At 39.0% G+C, this 25,210-nt stretch overlaps 2 protein-coding genes and 2 long non-coding RNA genes across 6 annotated transcripts; 1 reads left to right on the top strand and 3 right to left on the bottom strand.

Moving 5' to 3' along the window:
* The first annotated feature begins 337 nt into the window (after positions 1-337).
* Positions 338-7,387, top strand: LOC148238687 (uncharacterized). 2 transcript variants are annotated; one of them, XR_015811723.1, is made up of 11 exons: positions 338-501; positions 1,415-1,717; positions 1,787-2,433; positions 2,590-2,710; positions 3,062-3,420; positions 3,480-3,637; positions 3,710-3,930; positions 3,998-4,086; positions 4,148-4,310; positions 6,958-7,087; positions 7,158-7,387. XR_015811723.1 is itself a non-coding variant. In XM_088200596.1 (11 exons), the coding sequence occupies exons 1-11, from the start codon at positions 380-382 to the stop codon at positions 7,182-7,184; spliced, it is 2,262 nt and encodes a 753-aa protein (XP_088056722.1). In that variant the 5' UTR covers positions 338-379; the 3' UTR covers positions 7,185-7,387. The 2 variants fall into 2 exon arrangements, 1 of the variants encoding a protein (XP_088056722.1); XM_088200596.1 differs by having other exon boundaries at positions 4,148-4,232.
* On the bottom strand, positions 7,379-12,164 carry AsnRS (asparagine--tRNA ligase). The gene is made up of 9 exons (XM_088200616.1): positions 12,040-12,164; positions 9,239-9,586; positions 8,953-9,173; positions 8,742-8,860; positions 8,499-8,672; positions 8,302-8,430; positions 8,092-8,236; positions 7,927-8,031; positions 7,379-7,867 (listed from the first exon to the last, which is right to left on the bottom strand). The coding sequence occupies exons 1-9, from the start codon at positions 12,056-12,058 to the stop codon at positions 7,472-7,474; spliced, it is 1,656 nt and encodes a 551-aa protein (XP_088056742.1). The 5' UTR covers positions 12,059-12,164; the 3' UTR covers positions 7,379-7,471.
* Positions 12,165-12,911: 747 nt separating this feature from the next.
* LOC148238684 (uncharacterized) lies at positions 12,912-24,867 on the bottom strand. Of its 2 annotated transcripts, XR_015811717.1 has the most exons (4): positions 24,714-24,867; positions 13,667-13,705; positions 13,332-13,556; positions 12,912-13,046 (listed from the first exon to the last, which is right to left on the bottom strand). It is a non-coding gene; the product is annotated as an uncharacterized LOC148238684 (long non-coding RNA). The 2 variants fall into 2 exon arrangements; XR_015811719.1 differs by lacking the exon at positions 13,667-13,705.
* Positions 14,200-24,568, bottom strand: LOC148238685 (uncharacterized). The gene is made up of 2 exons (XR_015811716.1): positions 24,395-24,568; positions 14,200-24,163 (listed from the first exon to the last, which is right to left on the bottom strand). It is a non-coding gene; the product is annotated as an uncharacterized LOC148238685 (long non-coding RNA).
* Positions 24,868-25,210: the final 343 nt, after the last annotated feature.

The following is a 25,210-nucleotide window of genomic DNA, read 5'->3' as shown; positions in this document are numbered from 1 at the left end:
CATATAAAGCCTAAATATATTGTATACTTTCGTCAATATGTTTAGCTACACTTCAATAAAAACATTAAAAGAATGCTTGGAAAATTAAATTAATTATTATTTTCATAATCAAATACACACAGTACATACCGTTTTATAATTATAATTTAATTAAATTATCAATATACATATTTACAATAAATTTAATTCTTGTACCGCATAGTAAGTAAATTATTTCAAGTAGTAGTGGAGTCAGAATCGAGTTTTTTTGGTGTAAAAGTCATAAGTAAAACTGTGTAAATATAAATCTGTGTTTGCATCCAGCAATTAGATCAATCAAAATAATGTGTTAAGTTTTAAGTGCTGGCAACTCTGCGAGTGGAATACGAGTGCGCCCGAAATGTGGGGCTCCGGAGGACGAGGGGGCGGAGCCCACAGCGGGCGTCGTGCTCAAATGGATCAACAGAGACAAGTTATTGAGAAACGAAAGCAGCAATACTTGGCGAAACAAGCAGCTGCGAGGTTTTTCATACGTTTTTATGCCATCTTCGTTTACCTCAAATTCAATATGTACACCTACCTATATCAATTATAATATCTTTAACATATAACGCCTTTAAGCTCTTCATTAAGAACAAGTTAATTTGGCTAGAAAAATCTATTTATATTATATTTACAAATTAGTTACATAGATGGTCAATTTTACAAAATATAACTTACTAAATGTATCAATTTGAGATACGTCACTATTTACTGCTGTCGGCACTTGTATTGATCTTATTGAGGCTTTTGAATCGTCATTTTTGAGAGCAAACTATTTGAAGAATCTTCTTTGACTTGAAATTCAAATGAAATGTGTCCTTTTAAAAACAAATATTTCATTAATATTAAAAATATTTAACTCAAAACAAATTGGAAGGCTTGTCCCATTTATACAAAAATACTTTTTTGTTTCCACTTCCTAGATTATTCTTTACATCAATTTTTTTAGATCGATACTTATTAAACCATTTCTGATCATCTCTAAAACATCATCTAGTACATCTGAAATATTTTTAATTGTGGTTTCTTTTTTCATACACAACTGATATATGTCAGGGTTTGAAACTGAAATTGCTGGAATTGCGGCTGAAAAAAATTCCTCAGCATTTTGACATATTTAAAAAATGCAAAAAAATTTTGGCCCAACCTATATACATATAAATATATGTATATTTTAACATTTTATTTTAACTAATGACTAGATTGTGCCTAATTTGTAAAACTATTGTTCAGAACTGTTGACGCAAATATGCGTCATTCGTAAAACTATCATTTGGTATAGAGAAAAATCATATATAAAATTTTACATAAATTTTGATGATTTGATTTCAATAAAATATTGCAGATAATACATTTTACATTTAAAATAATACGAAACATTGCATTTTTTTAGTGAACCAAATTCATCTAATGGACCCGCTGTTTCCACTCTCAACGCGTTCTCGAACGACGGCTCGTTCTTGGACAAATTTAAAAAGATAGCCGAGAACAAAAACACTAAAAAACCACAAACAAAAAACATCAACGCTAAAATAAAAAGTGGACTTGGAAAATTTGAAACCGACAGAAAAAACGATGACAGAGGTAGCGAAAAGGATAAAGATTCTAAAAAAAATAGTCGATATAGAAGTAGAAGTCGAAGCCGAAGTAGGAGCAGAAGTCGCGATCGCGATCGGAAATACGATAGAAGAAACAGGTTTGATTTAAAAAAAAACAACTAATTCATTTTTTGCTTATTTATTACATATTTATTTTAATTATTTAGAGAACACAATCGATGGGACTCCAGCCATGGAACAAGAAATCGCTCCTATTCACCGTGCACTCCCGTCGTCGAAGACATGCCGCATCGCAAATCAAGATTCACCAATATTTTACCCGCAAATCCTAAACAAAACTTAGTTGTCAATCCAATCGCATTCACGGGCCCTAGATTACCAATTTCCAATACCAATCCGACGATTTCGAATATTCGAATCAATATGCCGATGAGCGAAAAGTTTCGAGTTCCGCCTCCGACGATTCCGAATCAGATTCATCAGCAAATGACTCCCCCGTTGCCGATGCGATCGTCCTTTTCTATACCTCCGGCAGCATCTAATTTCTTAAATCAATTTCTTAATATTCCCATACCGGGAATACTAGATAATCCTTTAAACGAAGCTAGTTATTCTGTTCCTTTACATGCAATACCCGAACCGAAACCTTTAGATACTATATCGATTCCTAAACCTAAACCGTTGGATGCCGTATCTATTCCTGAACCTAAACCGTTAGATACCGTATCTATCCCTCCTCCTAAACCGATGAATTTACACGCAATACCGCCGCCGTCTCCTATTTGTTTAACGCAAATCCCGAAGCCGAAGGAGTTGGACTTGTGTTCAATACCGCATCCTCCGACCGACAACGGTAAGTCGCTAAAAAGATCGCACATCCGAAGATGACTAAAAAAACGGTTTCATTCTCCATGTTCAGTGTACGAAATACGCAACGTAGAAACTTTTTCTTAATAAATCAAATAGGATACGTGTTCTGAGGGACCATTTGTTGATTAGTGTTGTGTAGTTCTTTCAACAGATGGGTGTTTGTCGACGACATTGGAGGCGACAGCCAAACAGGTCGCTCGAAACGGAGACGCCTGGGATCACGCGCTGAAGTCGCAATGCTCACGAGCCGACTCCTTGTGGTAATACAGCAATGTGATTCACTGTTATGTTGTCACGATCGAAATTATTCCAAAAGGCATACCGATTCGAGAGAATACTCTTTATTTCAATTCTTATTGTATTGCCACTCGTTTCATATAAATGTATACAAACGAAACGTTACACGACATCCAAAGCATGCAGATTAGCTCCAAATCCAAAATCACTAGATCCAAAAATCCTCAGTTAGTTAAATGAAAATAATGGTAATACAATAAATCTAGTTTATATAATTTTATATATTGTATCGTATGGAAGTCTTCTCAGGTAACTCAGAATATTTATTGAGTTGCATTCATAATTATCTCCACTGTGACGTTTTGTGATTAAAGGTTATCCAAGGACAAAGATTATAGAAGTCCAGTGCTGAAATGCGGCGACGAAGAGGTTTCTAAGAATTCCAACGACAGCGTGTCATCCGAAGACAAATATGAACCAGAATCATGCCTGAGGGACGACTCTAGCTCCGAAGAAGAAGACGACCCGCCAGAAGTTAAAGCGCCGATCAAGATACTCATCGATAAATCCAAAATGGAACAAAAGGATGTGCCGCTAATTAAAAACAATCCATTAGATAAGTCCGACTCCGAAGAAGACGAAAAGAAAGAGAGGACGAAGAAACGGAAATCTAGATGGGGTGATACATCTAACGTCGGATTGCTAGGAGTTGCCCCAATAACAAATATAGGAGGTATTATTGATAATATATTTTTCTAAAACAGCGATTTTAAACTTAGTAAAATATTTTAGCCGTCACTAAAATTGCACCAGCGCCTACGCTTTCAAGAATCACACGACAAGATCCTGGATTAGTACAGTATGCGCTAAAAACATACGGCAACACAAATCTAAGCGACGAAGACTGGAAGAAATGTGAAGATCATTACAAAATCAGCATTTTGTATCAGGTTGTGTTATTATCGATTTATAAAATATGTTTTACTTAAGATTTAATAATAACATATTTATATACGTATTAGGAAATGCTTCATAAGCGAAACGAGATTGAAAAATTAAAATTATCCGGAAAGTTTAAATACGAATACGACTCAGACGAAGAGATAGACGAGCACGGTACGTGGGAGCACAGACTCAGGCAGCAAGAGATGGAAGCGACTCAGCGTTGGGCGTGCGAGTTGACTCGTCAGGCGAGCGGGAAACACCACATTGGAGATTTTCTGCCGCCCGATGAATTGAAGAAGTATAATTATTATAGAACACGTTAGTTCAATTTGAATATATGTAAATTTATAAAATTGTATCTGAAGGTTTATGGACAAATTTTCTTCGGTTAAAACTGGAAAGGAGCCGGATTTGAGCGATTACAAAGAGTTCAAGTTGAAAGAAGACAATATAGGTGAGATTATCAGTGTTATTGAGCGTCTAGATAAAGAATAATTGTGATTTAAATTGTATAGGGTTTAAAATGCTTCAAAAACTTGGCTGGACTGAAGGCGAAGGCTTGGGTGCCGATGGATCAGGAATCGTGGAACCTGTCAATAAGTAATTCATTCAATTGCACTTGAATATTTTTGTGTTGAATTTAAGTACAACATATACACTACCCTTTTTCATTATAAGGTAAAAAATAAACTTCACAGCTGATTAACGATAACTAACTGAATCCAAATTGAAACTATTCTGAAGTAGCACTAATTGGTTGGGTACCAAGTCATCATGTATTTTTGATAAAAACACAACACATTATCTACAAGATTAACCTTTATTATAATATAAATATTAAACAGATTATACGTAATCCTTAGAGTTTGATAAAACTTATGATGTCCTTTTTTCAATTGGCACACTAGGTGCGATTTAACAGGGAATTATTTTAAGAGATATGTGCATTTAAATAAATACTTTGTTCCATAAAACAAATTGTTTGTGCATTAAAATAATAAGAAATTAGCATTTAATAAATGTATCTTATGTTCAATAAAAAATATTAGATTGAGCAACATTTTATTTGTAGTGTACATTAAAATAAATAAGCTGTGCAGCGTTGGGCCTGGTCAGTTCTCGGATGGGTGACCGCTTGTCGACACGCCGGGTGTCGTTATTAAACCATTTACATAAGGTAAACTTTCTTGCCAATTCATATAATCCTCCTTTTAAATAGATTCTTTGTAGAGTTATTCATAGGCTGTTCACTGTTCTGACCAATGCTCGCTCGCACCTAATCTGTCCTACAGTTGGATTAAAAACTCGTTATAGTTAATAATTCTTTTATGTCATTAAATTACAATATATCTTCCGGTATCAATTACACAACCAGATAAAGTATAAGTACGTGGACCACTATTTTTAACGGCAATACTATTCATGCACTTGACAGAAGCCAAAATTTTTGGACACTTCAATAAATATTAAAAGTATGAGTTAACCAAAAACAGGTTCACAAAATTCTTTAATTACTGTGTTAACATACTAAGCCAAACTGACCATAAATTGGATTATTAATTATATTGCACAAAACGGAAGTTGCGAAAAGCACACCAACACTATTTATTTTAATTCACATATTATTCATTTTAGGTCACATATTTTTTTTATTCACATCTATTTTATAAAATGCTTACAATAAATACGCATTTTATTTTATATATTGCTCATTTAAATTGTACTCAATTATAACTTGTCCAATTGTGGCCAACAACACTAAGCACTGACCAGGTCCAATGCTGCTTATCTTAAGTGATCGAACAGAAACATCGCATTTAGCATGATTACTACACTAATGTTATTGCACAACATGTTTATTTTAATGCACATATTCATTTTGGTGCACACCACAAATAAAATGTTTGCTCAATCTAATATGTTTTGTCAAACATACATACATTATAGAAGAAATATTTTATATATTGCTCATTTAAATTGTCAATTCATATTTTTAGAATTGAAATCAAAACGGATTTATCACCAACTACTACTTCCTACATGATTTATATAATCTCAGGCTATTTCTTTTTAAATACTTTTATTCATATAAATCAGAATAAATAATTTGTCAGAATCGAACAATAAAAATAATTTGGTACTGCATCTCAGTCTCTTAGTCGTATCAAAGATAGGGTTGAACTCTTAGAATTCAGGTGACTGCTTAACTGAACACAGTTTACGGCTATTGACACACGGGTTGTGTGTCAATTTGGCGTAAGCTTCTTTGTATGGATTTGGCTGAACTCTGTAGCAATGTGATCTATATATTCCACTGTCTTAGAAGGCTTGGAATTTGTTTTAAAAATGTGTGATTATCATTTGAATAACCAGTTTTTGGTCAAGATTTTTGCCGAACCTTATTAAATGATATTTTACTGTTAACAGCCTATCTCTGATAATCCTTGATTGTTTTGCGCGAATCTGATTCTACCAGTGATTATTCTAAGCTTCAAAATAATAACACCTATGCACTTACACAACCGCAGCCGAAAGCAACTGACTTCAAAACAACAAAAAACATTTCGCTATAATATATAGTGTACTAACATTTTTAATGAATATTTCAAGTGCACTTACATTTATGAAAATTTAATCTTCCTTAGTGTTCCCTATGAGATAATTTCTGTTTTTTCTATTTTAGAAAGTAATGTTTATTTCTTCCTTAACCCCTTTTCTGCCATGTCCGAATTAACTCGAATATTTTTATTTTGTGTGTTCTCATCTCAAAAATTTGTACAAATATTTTTAAATGTTTTACAACGGCTGCATAGTAAAGGGTGCCAGACGTTTTGGTAATTTAAAAAAAGTACAGTGACCAGGAAGCGGTTATATTTTTCTAGCCTTTTTAATCGCATCTTCAAGTATAAAGAATAGATAATGATTTTGTCAGTGTTGTATGCGGAACATTTGTTTACTAATCTCAACAAAATTCTACAAACATTTATCAGCCATTTCATTAAAAAACAATCTTTCTATTGCAATGACATGACAATAGTAGAGTAATTTAAAATAACTAAAAATTAGTGATATCTAATAGCACAACTTTTAGACAACCCCATTCACTGTCTAATTAAAAAATGGAGTTCAGTCAAAAATAAAAATAGAACGAGATGACTTAATACTCAACCCGATTCTAGCTTACTAAAAGATAGTTTCCATTTATTCTTGTTGCTTCATCTAACAAACAAAAATTAACTTACATATTTATTTTTGCTTTAAAATGCTGGAGAACGTTTGTTTTTTAACACCTGTAGTAAATACAAATGTTTGTATTTTTTTTCAGAGGAAATCAGCGAGAAATAACTCAAGGTCTGGGCATACAAAGAGTTGACAATTTAACCGAAGGCGACGATGAATTTGACGCATATCGAAAACGAATGATGCTCGCTTATAGATTTAGACCTAATCCTTTGGTTAGTTTCGTTACTTATAAAACAATAATATTTGCCTATGCGTGTATATAATGTAAGCTTTATTTTTCAGAATAATCCAAGAAGACCATATTATTAAACCAACAAAATATGGATAATTTTAAGTGCAAAACAATGTGATTACATCCACTCATACTAACTGTACTGAAATTGAAGTAGAACTCAATGAAAATATATAATACTCTTTCAACGTATGTATTATATAATGCATTTAATTATTTAAGGGTTGCTTTCATACTGTGACATACGTACATGGTAATAAAAATAGTTCTATTAACATTAGCAAATCTTTTATTAAGCCATAGTGTAGCATATTTAAATAGCAAACTTCCATTATTGGAATTTAACTTTATAAATTAGCATAATTTAAGGTTTGCAACGTTCGAGGAAACGTGGGTAAAGGCACACGTCTCTAATATGGAATCTGTTGAGCAGCCAACACAAGATTCTCTCGAGCCCCAGTCCGTAACCGCCATGGGGGCAAGTTCCCAGCTTGCGTTGATCCGTGTACCAATAATAGGGAGTGGGATCGATGTTTTCGCGGGCGTATCCTCTCAGCAACTCTTCATAATCCCATATCCTCATTGATCCACCGACGATTTCGCCGACTCCGGGGAGGAGAACATCAACGGATTCTGTTACTTCACTGTTTTCAGGACATCTAGACATGTAGAAAGATTTGATCTTGTATGGGAAGCGACACAGCATTATCGGCTCGTTTATCTTATCAGTCATCTTCCTCTCGGGCATCTCCGGAATATCCTAAATAATATGATAACGTTAATATTGAAATATAAATTAATAAAATATCAATATATTACTTCTCCGAATTCATAGAATGTTCCGTCTTCTTTAGTGATATTGTTCTCTTTTAAGTATATAATAGCATCAGCGTAATCCATTCTTTTGAATGGTCTCTTCGGCACCTGTGTACATATTACGTTTTAGTAATCATGAATGAAATCAAATATTTATTTGAGATATACCTTGAAATCTGGGTTTAGCTCATATACTATTGATCCGATTGGAGATGCTAATACTCTTTCTACTACATCGACGATCAAATCCTCTAATCTGTCTAACAGATCATCGAAACTGATGAACGGACATTCGGCTTCCACGTGTGTGTATCTATAAAATAATTAATTATTAAGAACTTGGTAAATTATGACAAACACTCAATAAAAAAAACATACTCTGCCAAATGTCTTCTAGTCCTACTTTGTTCTGCCCGATAGCTTTGTGCAACGCAGTATACGTCTCCGAGAGCCGGTAAACAAGTTTCTAGATACAACTGCGAGCTCTGCGTTAAATATGCGTCTTCGCTGAATTAATAAAAGTTTATTTTATTATATTACATTAAAAAGTCTTATGTGAATTGTAAGAATAATACCCAAAATAGTTGAGAGTGAAAAGGGTTGATCCGCCCTCTACTTGTGTTTGTACAAGCGTTGGAGGGCACACTTCAACGTAACCGCGAGCTTGGTAGTGATCTCTGAAAGCTGTTGTTAGTGCACCGCGTACTCTTAAGACACGGGATGTATTCTCGCCACGGATCATTATATGACTGAAATTCAACATGTTAATGTAAGTAAATTGATTGTTATGGTATTATTTTTTATATAAAAAAATTTACCGGTTGTCTAGTTGCACATCAGGTAAAGCGTCTTCATTCAGAATGGTATCAGCGCCACCGGGAGGTGCCAATCCAATCAGTTCCCAAAAATCAACGATTAATTCATGTCCACCAGGTGCCTTATTAATAAAAGAAATATGTTAGAAATCAAGTTGTACTATCTAGCTTAATCGATGTTAGCCTGTTGAAAGGAACTGATGAGATAACTTACGCTCTTTCCTTCCGGTACTGGTACCAATTTTCCAAAGATTTTAACAGTCGATTCAGTCGTTAGAACGACTGCATTGTAAATTTGACAAAGCTTATCTTGCAAAACGCACTGAAGATATCCAGTGCCATCTCGGAGTGACACAAACATCAATGCTTTTCCTTGCCTCCTCAATCTATGCACCCATCCGAAGATAGCCACTCGCTGATCGCGATTTTCTTCACCTAATCATAAGAACATCAATAAAACTATCCATTACTTACAGCACAACTGAAAATTGAGTCTATACCTTCTCTAATCTTAATCACTTTGGCATCGGGGAGGCTAGGGTCTTGCGTAATCACAATCTTCCTGGCATCTTCGATGTTTTGCAAGTGTCTTTCGGTGTTGATCTCTTCTTTTTGGGCTTTGGCGTTGGCTTGGTGTGCTTCCCGCGTCCATATCTTATGAATCTTTTTGAATTGCGTCTTCGAGACTACTTCATACGTCTTAGGGTCTTCTTTGCCGTCAACGTAAATTGTGGGGAAAGGCTCTTTCTTGGCCGCCCTCATGGCTTGCAGCACAGTTTTAAAAGGACTGGTTTCTGTGCCATCTCCGGATTCATCATTGCCTCGTGAATCGGAAGTGTATATCTCTTCTGAAATTGAGAATGATGCAATCTTAAAATGTTTTCATCACCGATGATAGCACAGATTAATCACGATGAAACCACCAACTACATTTGATTAATTCGATTGGTATGAGTCACAATAATTGAGCTGATAAAATATGTCATTATATTAAATTAAGTGTAAGCAATTTTTTATATAGTATATTTAAAAAAATATAAACAGCTGCTGTTCAATACAATATTGCAATATTTACCACGATGACATTTCCACGTAAATCATAATCTTTTTAGTCTACAAGGTCTTAGATATAGTTATTGGCTAAAAGATATCATTATATGATAAAAATACCTGAAAATTATCGAAAAATATAGCAATATTCAAAGCACATTGAATATTTATTTAACCATTTATTGTGTCAGTACCAATCAATTTTTTGTATATATATTATCAGAATTGAATGACCATATTACGGGATATACTTTTACGACCTTCATTAAAGAACCTTTTATAATAATTCAGACTTGAAAAATTTATTGATTATGAGAATAATTTTAGACAATGTCGAAGATACATTTAAACAACTGTGCTATATTTTACACAAGGAATCATCCTGTTTAGAATACTGCTTCTAGAATATTTTGTATAATATTTTTACTGTAATATCTTTGTAAACGGGGTAAATTTGTATGAGATAAAATATAAATTATATAGTATTTATATTATGTTCAATGTGAATAACAAATAGGTATTTTTTTTAAGTTATCGAAAAAAAATTATTTGTAGTGATAACGGTTAAAAAAAGTACTACATAATAAAATAAATAAAATCTACTGTCTTGTGGCATCCATAGTGCATCAGCAAGATAAAAGTAAATCAATAATATACTCAAAGAACGCCGACAAAATAAATATTGACAAAAGGCAAATGTACATTTTTAGGAAAAATAAGGCTCGTATTATTCGGGGTCAGAATTTTAATACGATTATGATCAGAATTTATATTAAATTGTAAGAATTCTTTTGACAGATGGTCAGAACTATATTTTTCAGTTAGTATTTATAAAGAATATCCAGCATTTATATTATATGATCTGTATTTTAACCTGTCAGCTTTATGTAGGCAGACGGTCAACATAATAATACATGGTCATTATCAAGGTATTCTAGTGCCAACTTGTTTGGTTGGGATCACAATATTGTCAAATGTTAACACAACAAGCAAAGCATGCTGTCGTTATCCCCGCTTCGTTCATCGCTCTGAATACATTCGCATCCTACAAACAATTAAATAGATTCGTTGAGTTATTCATGGTGTATTCACTGTTCTGACCAACCACACCTAATTTGTCCTAGTTAGATTAAAAACAGTTTAAGTGCGAGCGAGATATTTCTAAAAGGAATCATTTATTGCCCATTTATATTTATAAATGTTATAATAAATTTGAATGTCCTATATTTTTATTTTAACTATTTGATATTTTTATTTTAGCTTTGATTTAGATTCTGACCATTTAATTTGTTTCCGAAAAATAGTGCATGTACAAACTTGACCAATTATGTTATTTAAAGACAGTTAAAAGCTAAATTTATAAATTTTCGAAGCATGGCTGCAACAAAAAAAGCCAGAAGAACCCTTGACAGTTCATTTGCGTCAAATGAATAAAAACCCCCAAAACAAATTTTTAATTTTAAAACTGTTTACAATTCATTAGACGTTTGCAAACACATTCTTATAAATGAAATTTTGTGCTAATTCCGTGTACGCCACATTAGCTTCTATAGATTCAAGAAAAGCATTGATGAGTGCAGAAGTTCCATTCCTTCCAACACTTGTGTTTGCCAGTCAAATGTTGACTCTGTGATTTGGAATAAAATACAGTAAAGTGGTGAAGATACTGTAGAAGGATTTTGGCGTCTAAAGAAAGAGGTTTCGAATGTTACAAACGTTTTCAAGATATTAACAACAATTTTACAATAACGCATATTTGAGTCATCGACCTGTAAAGTGCTAATAATAAAATGCTTGAGTTTACTTGAAAACTTTATTGTCCAATAAATGCTGGATAGTTTTTGGCTCAAAACCTATACGTTTGAAACAAAAATGATTTTGCTAGTTCAGTGTATTCGAACTAAATTTATGAATTATTTTTATGTATATTAAAATAAAATAAAAATTATTCATTTGACTCTAATTGTGGATTCTGACAGTATTGCACACTTCTGATAAAAATATATTATATAGCAGGTCAATTTTGCGGTCACCTTATCTGCATCAATCGCACCTGAATAAAACGTGTCAGATCGATTTTCTCATCCACGAAATCGATAATCGTGACTGAAACTGACTCGATCTTCTCGTCACGATTTTGCTCTAGCAGAAAAAATGAATAAGTACAATGACTACTAATGACTGTTGCACCGAAACGTATGCTAGCCACAAAAGCCGACTTTTATTCAGAAAGAAATGAATATTTACTTACTTATCGTTAGATTCTCCATTATGTAACGTTAATGGGTTTCCCCAAAATGCAGTGGAAAATGGGCGCAGCTGCCACGTGATACAAAACACCACGTGCAAAACTGACAAAGCTGACACCGGCGAACTGACGCAATTTTCCGCAAAGTTGGCTATATATGCGTACAATATTGCCAGTGTAAAAATACATATATATACTCACTTAATTAATAATAAAACAGGCATAGAATTCAAAATAAATATTTATATTAAAATCAAGATTATATTATTACAATTTTATTGAATTGATTGCCTAAAAACATATTATGATAAACAGAATTTAATCCAATTTATTTATATATCTTTTTGTCGCTATACATAATATAATCGACTGGTACGCAAGTAAATTGTACAAAAGCGAACAAACAGTGATTTTTTCTTACTTTATTTCTCAGGTATTCTTTCTTTACGCCAAAGTTATTCCTATTATATTATATATTTTAATTCATTAATGGAAACTTCATTATATCTAAGTTTTATTCGATTGTTAAAAATTATATATTCCCTAGTAAAAATGTCCTATGGTTTGATAGAAATACTTGTTCTAATTTATTTTAAAAGAGGGCAACATAATTGTTTTTGCCAATGGGTGAGGCAAATTAACAATACTTTTTCTGCCAGAGTAGTTGTCTGACAGTCGTAGAGATTCCCCAAAGAACGATAAATAAATGGGCTTCCTTTGTAACCATGTTAAGACAGTCTTTCTCCAGAAGGGTCAGAAATTAATTACGAAATTAGAAATTCCACCAGCAACGAAACGTAGTTTGGCGACGGGTGGCAATTGAGACACAGATTTGAGCCGCTGCAGTAGTATTTTTTATTGCGGTAAAGAAGTTACATGAATATATAAATGTGTGTGAGTAGACGATGCGCGGGACCCGCACGGCCGTGCAAGCCCGCCAAAGTGGGCCAGCGAAGAGAGTCCGTCACGCCAGTGCTACCAGAGTCCGCCAAGTTTTGTCCATAATAAACCTAAATAAATATATATTTAAATAGTAGTTAAAAATACTGAAAAAATTAAAACCACAATATTTGATGTTAACCTTAAATAGATAAATATTTATTTGGGAATATTGTTTTTAGATAACAAATAATTTGTTTTAAAACATCATTGACATTTTAATATATGTAAAAGGCAATCTAATATAAAATCAATAGGATATTTTCCAATATATGATGGACGCAAAATAAGAGATTAACGGGAGATATTTGTTTAAAGGATCTCGGAGACGATCAATTACGATTGATCAATCGTACGTGATTGACGGTTTCGAATGATGCGAGATTGATGCTGCGTCAATCGCTATGACTCATTCGGTTTATTGCGCCGTCGAAGCAAGTTGTATCCAATCTGTCAAAATTTTTTGATGCAATCCCAGAGTATATCCGGAACGGTTGATAACCCTGATTCTAGTACCTGCCGATCTGTCAAGATGATTTCGGACGCAGATATGGCATTTGTTGCAATTACTCTCGCAGTTTCTACTCAGAAAAAAATTGAAAAGAATCAGACGATAATTATAAAAATACTATTGTTGCACAATAATAAATAAATAATAAGTTAGTAATTGGTATGAATTTGCTCCTCGCACCTTGGAAATGATAATAATGGAAACGTGTGAGGCTATATTCTGAAAATTAAAAGAGAACATTGCTTTTATTAATTTAGTTAGCTAATATAAATAATTGTTTATACACTAAACACTAAATAAATTAAATTGTCGTCTGCAAACTTTTATTAATTACATCATTAATGTATATGTATATGACTATGATTATGTTATACTAATAATATATCAAGTTTCTTAGTTCCAAATCTGATTTGATTAAATTATATATGTAACGATCTACTTATATAAATTGCTAAAAAATAATAATAAATATTAATTAAAAAATATGTTTTATTTACCCCACTGCTTTCAGTATAACTTACACTTGTGCACCAATATACATGCGTCAAACTATTCCTCATAACTGAAGGCTCTCTATAACACTAAGATACTTAGTAACTACAATAGTATGGATTCGGAAGACTTAAAGTTTATGTGTGCTGTTGCTCCTTATACCTTGGAAATTGTGATAATGGAAACGTGTAAGGCTATAATCCAAAAATGTAAAGACTACATTCATTTTATAAATTTATTTAGCTAATATAGCTAATTGTTTATACACTTAACAAACATAATATAATACACAAAGTAAAACAATATACAAAGTATAACATAAACAGAATATATTAAAAATACTTTAACAAGTATATACAGGCAGTTCTCGACTTACGACCATTCGGAATTACGTCGAAAAAAAAAGTTGTAAAAAAATATTCTTTTAGACTTAGAAATAAAATTAAAAATAATAAACTATGGGAGCCAAATTTAGATTTGTTATGGCCAAAACTGGTTGGCGCTGGAGTAGCATTGCGTGGCGGTTTCGCTCTCTCTACCGGCAAGCCCGCAAGGATTCGGACGCGTGCCGTAGCGCGTGTGCCCCTTGTAATGTAAACACCGTTAACCGTCAATAAATATATTACTGTAGCGGCTCAATCTGTGTCTCATTGCCACCCGTCAACATCATTGTCCCTAAACTGGTGACCCTGACGTGATCCTGAGCACGCACATGGAGTCAGACGCAAAATGGCAGACACAGACGCCGCTGCAGTACAAAAAGCCGAGCCGCTGCAAACCCACTTGCTGCCACTCCGCCGGAGCTTCCCTGGATCCGGACTCGAGCGGCGGATCACCAAGACGATGGGCCTGCGCCCCCGACCATGTGCCGCCGTCGTCAGCCACCGTCACCGCTGACAGCCGCCGCCGCCGACCACGGGACCCAGGAAGCACCCGGCGCCACCACGCGCCTCCAGCGAGAAGCCACCGAAGAGCTGCCGTAGACCAGGCTCGAGTGGACCACGCATGGCCCGTCATGCACCCGTAGGGCTACGCCCCTGCGACTCCGAGCTCCAACCGCATGTCCTCAGCCCGTCGCGCGCGCGCCCTGTGTAGGTGCACCGACGCACCACAGGCCTCCAATAGGTGCTCCCGGACATGCCCGTTATTCTCGCGCCCCCTGGAGCCCTACGCGCCGCCCGGGTCTACACGTGTTCCACTCGGCTTGGAGCGAAGCACGCCGCGCGTCACTGGAGGCCGCGCCGCCGCACCAACGTCACGGCTTTGCTACTTTTGTGCCGCCAGCATTTAATCATCAGCAGTGCCAAGGCTCCCATTCTCTCGCTCTAGTTGAATATCGCGATTGTAAATAGCTAGGGCGGGAGCTATATGGGAGCCGAATTTAGATTTGTTATGGCCAAAACTGGTCGGCGCTGGAGTAGCATTGCGTGGCGGTTTCGCTCTCTCTACCGCAAGGGTTCGGACGCGTGCCGTCGCGCGCGCGCCCCTTGTAATGTAAACAAACCGTAATCATCAAATAAATATGCTACTGCAGCGGCTCAATCTGTGTCTCATTGCCACCCACCACCATCACGGTCCCAAAAAATCCAACACGAATGCGGCAAAACAGTGTCAGATTTGTCACGAGAACTTAAATTATCGCATTCAACAGTTGCAACCATAATAAAGGACAGAAAATGAATTCGCGAAGCAGTAAAAAAAATCGGTATCGGTAAAATCAACGATTATCACAAAAAAACCAACTGGTCCCATAATTGAAATGGAAAAATGTTTAAAGATTTAGATGGAAAATTTATTACAAAAGAATGTTCCTCTTAGTTTCATTACCATTCAAACTAAAGCGCGCAGTGTTTTCGAAGATTTGAAAAAAATGCCGATAATAACTTCAACCAAAATTTTAATGCAAGCTCCGGCTGGTTTGAACGTTTCAAAAAACGTGAATGTTACCATAATGTGAAGATTTGCGGAGAGGCAGCCAGTGCAGATTCGAAAACTGCCGAAATATTTAAAGAAAAATTGGAAGCGATGATTAAAGAAGAGAATTATTTGCAGGAGCAAATTTTCAATGTGGATGAAACTGCCCTATTTTGGAAAAATGCCCGAGCGGACATACATTCAAAAAGAAGCTAAATGCATGCCCGGCTTTAAAGCATGTAAAGATCGAGTAACTCTTTTGTTGGGCGGAAATGTCACCAGGTTCAAACTAACACCATTTTTGATTTATCATTCTAAAAACCCAAGAGCCTTCAAGGGAATCGATAAGAATGATTTACCACTGCATTATCGTTGGAATAAAAAGGCATGGATGAATCAATATCTTTTTAAAGACTGGTTTGATAACTGTTTCATTGAAAGAAAAGAATGTATATATAGAACGATCCTGATTATTGAAGGAAGCTGATAAAGTGTTTGATGATGCACCATTTGTGAGTAGTCCTATCTACTTTAATGTAACTAGCTTTGATGTTAATCAAAAGTTTAAATTTACAGAAAGAGATCTTCTCTAAAATTATAAATACATATAAAACCATTTCGGCGAAAGAAAAGAATGTATATATAGAACGATCCTGATTATTGAAGGAAGATTATGTGATAAAACTGAAAACGTTTTTGTTAGTGCAAAATATGTGTTTTTATTTATTATTATAAATCATAATGATGATGTGGTGTGATGGCAACCCCGATGCGGGGGAAGAAGGGTAGTAGCAACACTGGGTGCAGGAGGGACGCACGTGGACGGAGCGCGGGAGCATGGGGAAGGACACGCGCACCGCAGCACAAGCTATTTCGGCGCCGAGCGATATGGGGGGCGCTGCGAAGGCGCATCACCGCCTAGCCGATGCCGTGGAGCCGTTCTCGGGAGACGGCGATTTTGACAGGTGGTACCGGCGCCTCACGGTTCTGATGGACCTGTACCACGAGGACGACTTCGCTAAGTGGTTGGCTACGTTCCTCCGGGGCCGAGCGTTCGACATTTTCGTTGACTTGCCTGAAGAGACTCGCCGCGACGGAGCACAAGCAGCTGCCGCCCTGAGCTTGGCGTTCGGGGCTGGCCGGTTTGTGTCGTATGGTCGGTTCATCCAGCGGCGTTGGGTAGCCGGTGAAACTGTCGATGTGTTTTTGTGCGAGCTGCGTAAACTCTCGGCCCAGGCCGGGGTAGAGAGTGACGCGCTGTTGGCGACCCACTTCATTGTAGGGCTTCCGGAGCGGGCGTCGCGAGACCTGCGAGCATTCGTGGGGGGCGCGACCACGTTGCCGCCGCTTAAGGACATAGTGGCGAGGGCGCGAGTGACAATGACGGAAGAGGCCGTTGAAGATTCGCGCCAAACGGTCTCGATTGTCGCGAGACACGAAAGTGCGAGTGCGCGTGCTCGAACGACGGTTAGATGCCACCGGTGCGGCGGTGGCCATTTTGTTCGCGAGTGTAGAAATCCCGCGTCCACCCCCACCCACGCTCTCGACTGCTGGGTGTGCGGTGAACGTGGACACGTCGCCCGGAAGTGTCCGCGTCGAGCGAACGTTAAGACCCGGGGAAACGGACTATCGGAGGCTGGTGCGCCGCCAGCTTCCGACCGATGTTAACGGCGCTGCCGATAATCGATGCGCGTATCAACGGAGTGCGCGTTCGAGCCCTCGTGGACACCGGTTGCTCTAAGACAATAGTGCGCGCAAACCTGTGCTCGACGAGGACGAGCTCGGCTAAAATCGTGGTCGCAGTCGACGGTACAAGGATACAATGTGCCGGTGAAGCGAGTGTCACTGTCGAAGCCCTTGGGGCCGTCATCACGGTCAGTTGTCTTCTTCTCGAAGATGTGTTTTCTGGGGCGGACGCAGTGCTAGGCATGGACTTCATCGTGGGGATAGGAGGCGTGAATTTCTCTTCTGTCGGAGTAAGGCGAGCAGAGACTGGCTCGAGCGAGCGTATCGCAGCTGCGGTGGCGTCCGAGCAGGCGGAAAACTGCACCATCGTGGATCGGGACTTCGAAGCGATTTTCGACGGTGAGAAGTGGACGGCGAAGTGGCGATGGAAGGCTGGAGAGGAGCCTGTTTTCAAGAATCGCGTTTCAGAGTACGCAAGTACAGGAAAGCCTGACGCGAAAGAAGACTTCGATCGGGAGGTTCGCTCTTGGATCTCGAAAGGATGGTTGGTGCCGTGCGAGACGTCGCGCAGTGAAGGACTTTTGCCTTTGATGGCCGTGATCCAGCGGAACAACGGAAAGGTCAGGCCGGTGCTCGACTATCGCGAGCTGAACGGCTACGTTGAAAGCCACCCGGGAGCTGATGTTGCGGTGTGTGACGAAGCGATGCGGCGGTGGCGGAGAAGGCACGGTGCCTCGAAGATAATTGATCTTAAATCGGCCTACCTCCAAGTTCACGTGGACGCGTCGATCTGGCAGTTCCAGCAGGTGCAATATGCGGGACACGCATTTAGACTGACGCGATTAGGGTTCGGACTGAATTGTGCACCAAAAATAATGTCTGCGATCGTGAAGTTCGTATTGAAAAAGGACCAGATGATTGAAAGTGCCACAGACGCGTTCATGGACGACATTTTGGTCGACGAAAGCATCGTGCCGTGCGACAAAGTCGTTGCACATCTTAAACGGTTCGGGTTGGAGGCTAAACCACCAGAATTGCTGGATGGCGGACGGGCTTTAGGTCTTGCCATCGTCAAGGACCGCACGGGATGTCTGCAGTTTCGCCGAGGCAATAAAATACCCTGCGTACCAGAGAGGTTGACGAGGAGGCAGCTTTTTTCCCTGTGCGGACAGCTCACAGGCCACTATCCAGTGGGGGGTTGGCTGAGGGTCGCTTGCAGCTTCCTTAAGCGCGAGTGCGGGGCTGGTTCCTGGGGAGAGCCTGTTAGCGAGAGAGTAGCAGCGATGCTGCGTCAAGTGGTAGAGCGTGTTGAACGAGAAGACCCAGTGAAAGGACCGTGGCACGTTCCGGATACGAATAGAGGTCGAGTCTGGTGCGACGCGAGTTCAATCGCACTCGGCGCGGCGGTCAAGATCGGAGGAGCTGTGGTGGAAGACGGGGCATGGCTCAGGAAACCAGCTGACGCGAGCCACATCAACACGGCTGAATTGGAAGCTGTCATAAAAGGCATCAACCTCGCGACTAAATGGCGGCTGAAGGACATAGAGGTGATGACGGATTCGGCCACAGTAAAGAGTTGGCTTGACTCTGTATTGTCGGACGCGTCGAAGCCTAAAGTGTCGGGAATGGCGGAGATGTTAGTGCGGCGACGTCTCGGCCTCGTTGGGGAACTTGTGCAAGCGTACGGTTTCATAGTTCGGGTAGTGTATGTGCCTTCGGAGAAAAACAAAGCTGACGTGCTCACCCGAGTGAACAGACAGTGGGTGAAAAGTGAAACAAACGCGATTTGTGGGGTCACAGTTGACGAGCTTCACCAAATGAACCATCTGGGGGTCGACAGAACATTAAACCTAGCTCGCATGGTAAACACGAACACTACGCGAGCGGAGGTCGAGAGATGCGTCAGGGCATGTGAAAGATGCACTACCATAGACCCGGCGCCGGCAGCCTATGAAGAAGGTAGCCTTGAAGTGTCGCATCCATGGGTAAGACTCGCAGTGGACTTCACGCACTATGGGACGGCACTGTACTTAACGGTAGTGGATTGTGGCCCGGGAAGATTTGCGGTGTGGCGGGAGGTCGCTGGGGAGAGTGGTGATTGTGTTGTGAAAAACTTGGAACAAGTGTTTCGGAAACGCGGCCCGCCCCGAGAATTGCTCATGGACAATGGCACTGCGTTTCCATCCCGCCTTGTGCAAGAGCTGTGTGACCGATGGGGCGTGTGTTCCAGGTTTCGGGCAGCCTACAGACCGGCAGGCAACGGTATTGTAGAGAGGAACCACCGGACGGTGAAGCGAATCGCTGCTAGGAGCCGAATTTCACCATTGCAGGCCGCATTCTGGTACAATCTAGCATCAGAGGGAATGAGAGGAAAGACCGCCCCATCTTCAGCTGTTTTCGCTTATCAGTGGCGCCATCCAGCAGCAAAGACAGCGACGACGCAGCCCGTGGACGGGTGCCCATTCCGAACGGGAGATGTGGTCTTCGTGAAGCCGCCAGGGGCGCGCTGTACGACGGAGTGGCCCAGAGGACGCGTTGACAGCGTCGTTTCCACGAACAACGTCGTCGTGGACGGAATGCCCAGACACGTGTTGGACCTGCGCAGAGTTCCGGAGCAGCCAACGTCGGTCACCGGAGAGTTGCCAATGGATCACCAGGATCTGACAACTCTGTTCGAGACAACGGAGGCTGCAGAGCCAATGCAGACCGAAAGGCACCCGCCAGCAGCAGAGAGGAGTCGTGTGCAACGAACCAGAAGGAGGCCTGCGCGGTTTCAAGATTTTGTGTTGTGATGTGGACATCAGGGGAGCGTGTGGTGTGATGGCAACCCCGATGCGGGGGAAGAAGGGTAGTAGCAACACTGGGTGCAGGAGGGACGCACGTGGACGGAGCGCGGGAGCATGGGGAAGGACACGCGCACCGCAGCACAATAATATATACAACTTATGATTTATATCTGTTAATAGAAAGCAACATCCAGATGAGATGACATTGGCAGAAAAAAAATTGATGAAAGCCGATGTCATAAGTGAAAGCGCCTTAAAATGATATCTGGTTGATCACATATTATCGATCGCAGAAATAAACCGTATCGATAAACCTATCAAAAAATTGGTCACAGAATATACCAACAATTGGAATCAACTTGGCGATCTTAGGACCGCTCCTCTTCACCTGCTACATGGCTGACGTCCACATCCCGGAGGATCGTAGAGCCCAAATAGCGCTATATGCAGACGACAGGGCAATCGCCTTCACGTCTGTCAACTTGAGGCTGGCCGTCGACAAACTGCAAGACATATGCGAGATCCTCGAACGATGGTTCGCAAAGTGGAGGATTTCCATAAACCCCAAAAAGAGCGCAGCCGTAATGTTCACCAGGAGGCCTGAAAAGAAAACCGGAAAACTGAAACCCATCACCATGTTCGGAGAGGACATCCCGTGGGTCAGCGAGACTCGATACCTCGGGGTCATCCTAGACAGCAGACTGACGTGGAAACCCCACGTCGAGCATGTCAGAACAAAAGCTCTCGGAGGGCTTGCTGCCGTCCGCCCGATTACGGGCAGACGCAGTAAGCTCAACGTCAAAAACAAAGTCCTCCTTTATAAGATGATGATCAGACCGGTCATGACATACGCGGCGCCTGTTTGGGTCTATGCACGAGCAAAACTGATCAACAGGCTTCAAGTTGTCCAGAACATGATGTTGCGGGAGGCCACAGACGCTCCGTGGTTCGCCAGGAATGTTGATATCCGCAAGGATACCAACACCAGGCTTATCACGGAGTTTGTGAAGGAGCTCTCCACAAGATTTCACAAGACCCTGCCGACGATCCCGAACGATACGATCAGGAACCTGACCAGCAGAGACGACCCGTACGGATACCCTCACCCGAGAGACATCCTCAAATACGAGCCACCATAAAACAGCACAAACACTATCCATCATTATTCATACACACTTAAGTAATTGACATGAAGGCTGAAAGGCCGGATTAATCCTACATTTTATTTTCAGACACATACACCATCGATTGTGAACGACGCGCCACGCGCAGATCACAAATCACTTTGACTTTTGCACTTTACAATTCGACTCCGGACTTCCGACTCAGCAACTCACTGGACTATACTCGCCGCTCGACTTGACTACTCGGATTCTACACCTCGCCTCCTGTCTGAGCAAACATCTCCAGGACACGCGCTCAAGGAACAACATCGACGACTGTCGAAGGATCCCAGTCAACACACGTCAAGAACTTACCGGAAGATTTCGCAAAGAACACTTTGTACAGTTCGCTGTACAAACGTCCTACCACAAATCGTCAACCGGACCCACCGATAACTACGAATATAGAAGCGTAACCGCGACCGCTTCAACATATTATCGATTGCAGAAATAAACCATATCGATAAACCTCTCAAAAAAATTGGTCACAGAATATACCAACAATTGGAATCAACTTGGCGAAGAGGAAACGTTTTTGCTAGTGCAAAATGTGTTTTTATTTATTATTATAAATCATAATATATACAACTTATGATTTATATCTGTTTATAGAAAGCTACATCCAGATGAGATGACATTGGCAGAAAAAAAATTGATGAAAGCCGATGTCATAAGTGAAAGTGCCTTAAAATTATATCTGGTTGATCACATATTATCGATTGCAGAAATAAACCGTATCGATAAACCTCAAAAAATTGGTCACACAATATACCAACAATTGGAATCAACTTGGCGAAGAGGAAAGATTAGAGTGGTTCAATCGCGCGAAACAAAACGTTAAATTCAATCATCAATAATAATATTTTCATACCTATTTTATATTTATGTTCTCATAGGGAGCCGATAAAGTTATTCAAAAAGGATATGCGTAGAAAACACATTAAATACACAAATGAACAGGAATTTAGCGAAGCCTGGGAAGCTCTAACAAAATCAGAAAGGAAGACGTACAAACGTCAATTAAAACATCTAAAAACAATATATTTACAAGAATATGAATCATTTATCTCCTCGTTATCAAAAAAGGAGCTGAAAGCTTATAAAAAAAGTAAACAAGTTGTAGCTGAAAGTTAGATTTTGTGGATTGTTATTTACGACAAAGAAATAGGGGAGCTTTCTGGAACAGCGATACAAAAAATTAATAACCGCTATTTTAAGTCGTCATAATTAAAATATTCTTGAGACAAGGCGATGAAACAGTTTCCCATATCTAATCGACCCCTCGCCCACATTTTATAATAAAATCCAGGATGAAGAATATTGCACCTTGCAAGGGAGACGATATCGTGAGAAAATTTAACACTTGGGTGAGGAACAAAAACCGTGGGAAGCAGGACAATATTGCACAATAACATTGACGGAAGTCCACTATATAAGGGGTTGGAGTTTCCATACAACAACACATCACTCTTGCCATCGGCACAGCTTCACCAAAGTCCACCCTACCCCAGCGAAGACTTCTGAGACGCCTGCCTGGAACTTCGTCCTGTCGCAGAACCCCTGGACGTCCGCAAGGAGCATCCACCACAGCAGGAGCCCAGCCAAGACCGACCCTTTTGGAACGCGAGTCGAACAGCTGATATTTTGGCCTTCCAGCATTATCCGTGAACTTCTCTCCAGAACTACGGCCAATATTTTAGATAAATCGTTGTCACGTAAATATAAAATATTATCAATTTATAACCAAATTTGTACCAATTAATAGTTAATAAAAACCTTAATCGACAACGCTGCATCAGAAGCCTCAGCTGTAACTATGATGCTTCCTCCGTTTTGTGAAGAGGATCCGCGATTTTAGAGCCTGGGAAGCTCTAACAAAATCAGAAAGGAAGACGTACAAACGTCAATTAAAACATCTAAAAACAATATATTTATTTACAAGATCATTTATCTCCTCGTTATCAAAAAAGGAGCTGAGCGCCCCTGAGCGTCATTACGCTCACTACGGCCAATATTTTAGATAAATCGTTGTCACGTAAATATAAATTATTATCAATTTATAACGCAAATTTGTACCAATTAGTAGTTAATAAAAACCTACATTGGTGACGAATCGTGAAAAATGAGCGATCCCGAACATTTTTTATATAAAATGCCTTTTTTTAAATTATGAAATTTTAATTGCGTAATAATGAATGTGTATAGCGTATGCATATAAAACGCGTAGAAGAACACCAAAAATACCTGATAAAATTAAACTTTTTTGAGTCGGAGTCGGAGTTGGAGTGGAGGCGTGTTATTGGTAAATATCGGAATCGGAGTCGTATTTTTTTAACGACTCCACAGCCCTGCTTTTTTCGCTTCATTTGTGGAGTTCCCTCTTACTTTCTTTATATCTAGTAAACGGTGTCCTTGTCTCCATGAACCTCCTTTGATCACGCCATTTTTAGTGTCTTTAATATCAACGTCTCCAGGTTGGATGTAATATTTTTCATTTTTTTTAGACAAATAATTGTGCAAGTGACACGCAGCCATAACTAGTTTTCTAGTTTTCTAGCGCCTATGCACTTATAGAAATTCCATCTTCTTCCAAATTCTCGTGCCACCTTTTTCCATTCTTCTGGATTTCTAGGTAACTGAAAAAATAAAAAGTATTATTATAGACCACATAGTTACAGCAGTCGCCTTCAAAGCAAACCAAGGACGAACCCGAGAAGAAAAAAACACCAACTAACAATTTAGTTACATATTTCATAAGTCCTTGAAAATTAAAGGTCTTTTTAGTTGTTAAAATTTGTTTTATATAGGTACTTTGATGTGTCTGAACTAAATTATTTGTAAAATAAAAATAAATACATATCACTTACGTGAATGTTGTCTTTTAATTTTTGGATTATAGCCTCACGCGTTTCCATTATTACTATTTCCAAGGTACGAGGAGCAACTGCACACATAAACTTCAAGTCTTCCAAATCCATACCAGTTACTAAGTATCTTAGTGTTATTGAGAGCCTTTGACTAGCAGGAATAGCCTGACGCATATTAGTGTCTTGCTTTTATATATTTGACCGGATTATCTCTAATAATGTGTCAAATGATTCTTGGTTCATTCTTAGAAAATTTTTGTAATCATCGGGCTCAGTTCCTTGTAGAGTTCTTTGCAAATGCTCATGAGTGAAACGGTACCTCAATTTATACCACTCCTTGGACCAACGTCTGGTTTTTTCTTTTTTTTCTGCGAAACCGCAAGAGTAATTGCAAGAAATGACATATCTGCGTCCGAAACCATCTTGACAGGTCAACAGGTACTAGAATTAGGGTTATCAACCGTCTTGATCGATGGTGGTCCAAACAGTCCAAATTAGGACCATTGCTGTTTATAATATACATTAATTCAGATAAATTTAATTATGAATTATAAATCATAAAATACAAACAAACAAAAACTTACTTACCTACTATGCCGATAAAATACAAATATAGCAATAAAATTCAAGGGTAGATTGAGAGTTTATTAATACCTATTTTACGTTGTTCCCTTTTAAGTGTATGCACTGCAAAATATCTTCATTATGTTTTTAAGGTTTGGTGGAAGATTTTTTGAAGATCACGAATTAGCCGTACAGATTATCGGAATTGACGTAAATTTTATATACAGTCTAAAACTTATTTTAAAAGTATTA

This window comes from Plectrocnemia conspersa, unplaced genomic scaffold, assembly GCF_051122295.1.
Source record: "Plectrocnemia conspersa isolate PC_06_02 unplaced genomic scaffold, ASM5112229v1 ptg000001l, whole genome shotgun sequence".
In the NCBI taxonomy this organism is placed as follows: Eukaryota; Metazoa; Arthropoda; class Insecta; order Trichoptera; family Polycentropodidae; genus Plectrocnemia; species Plectrocnemia conspersa.
Note: the sequence above shows the minus strand (reverse complement) of the source record. Positions and strands in the feature narration are given on the sequence as shown.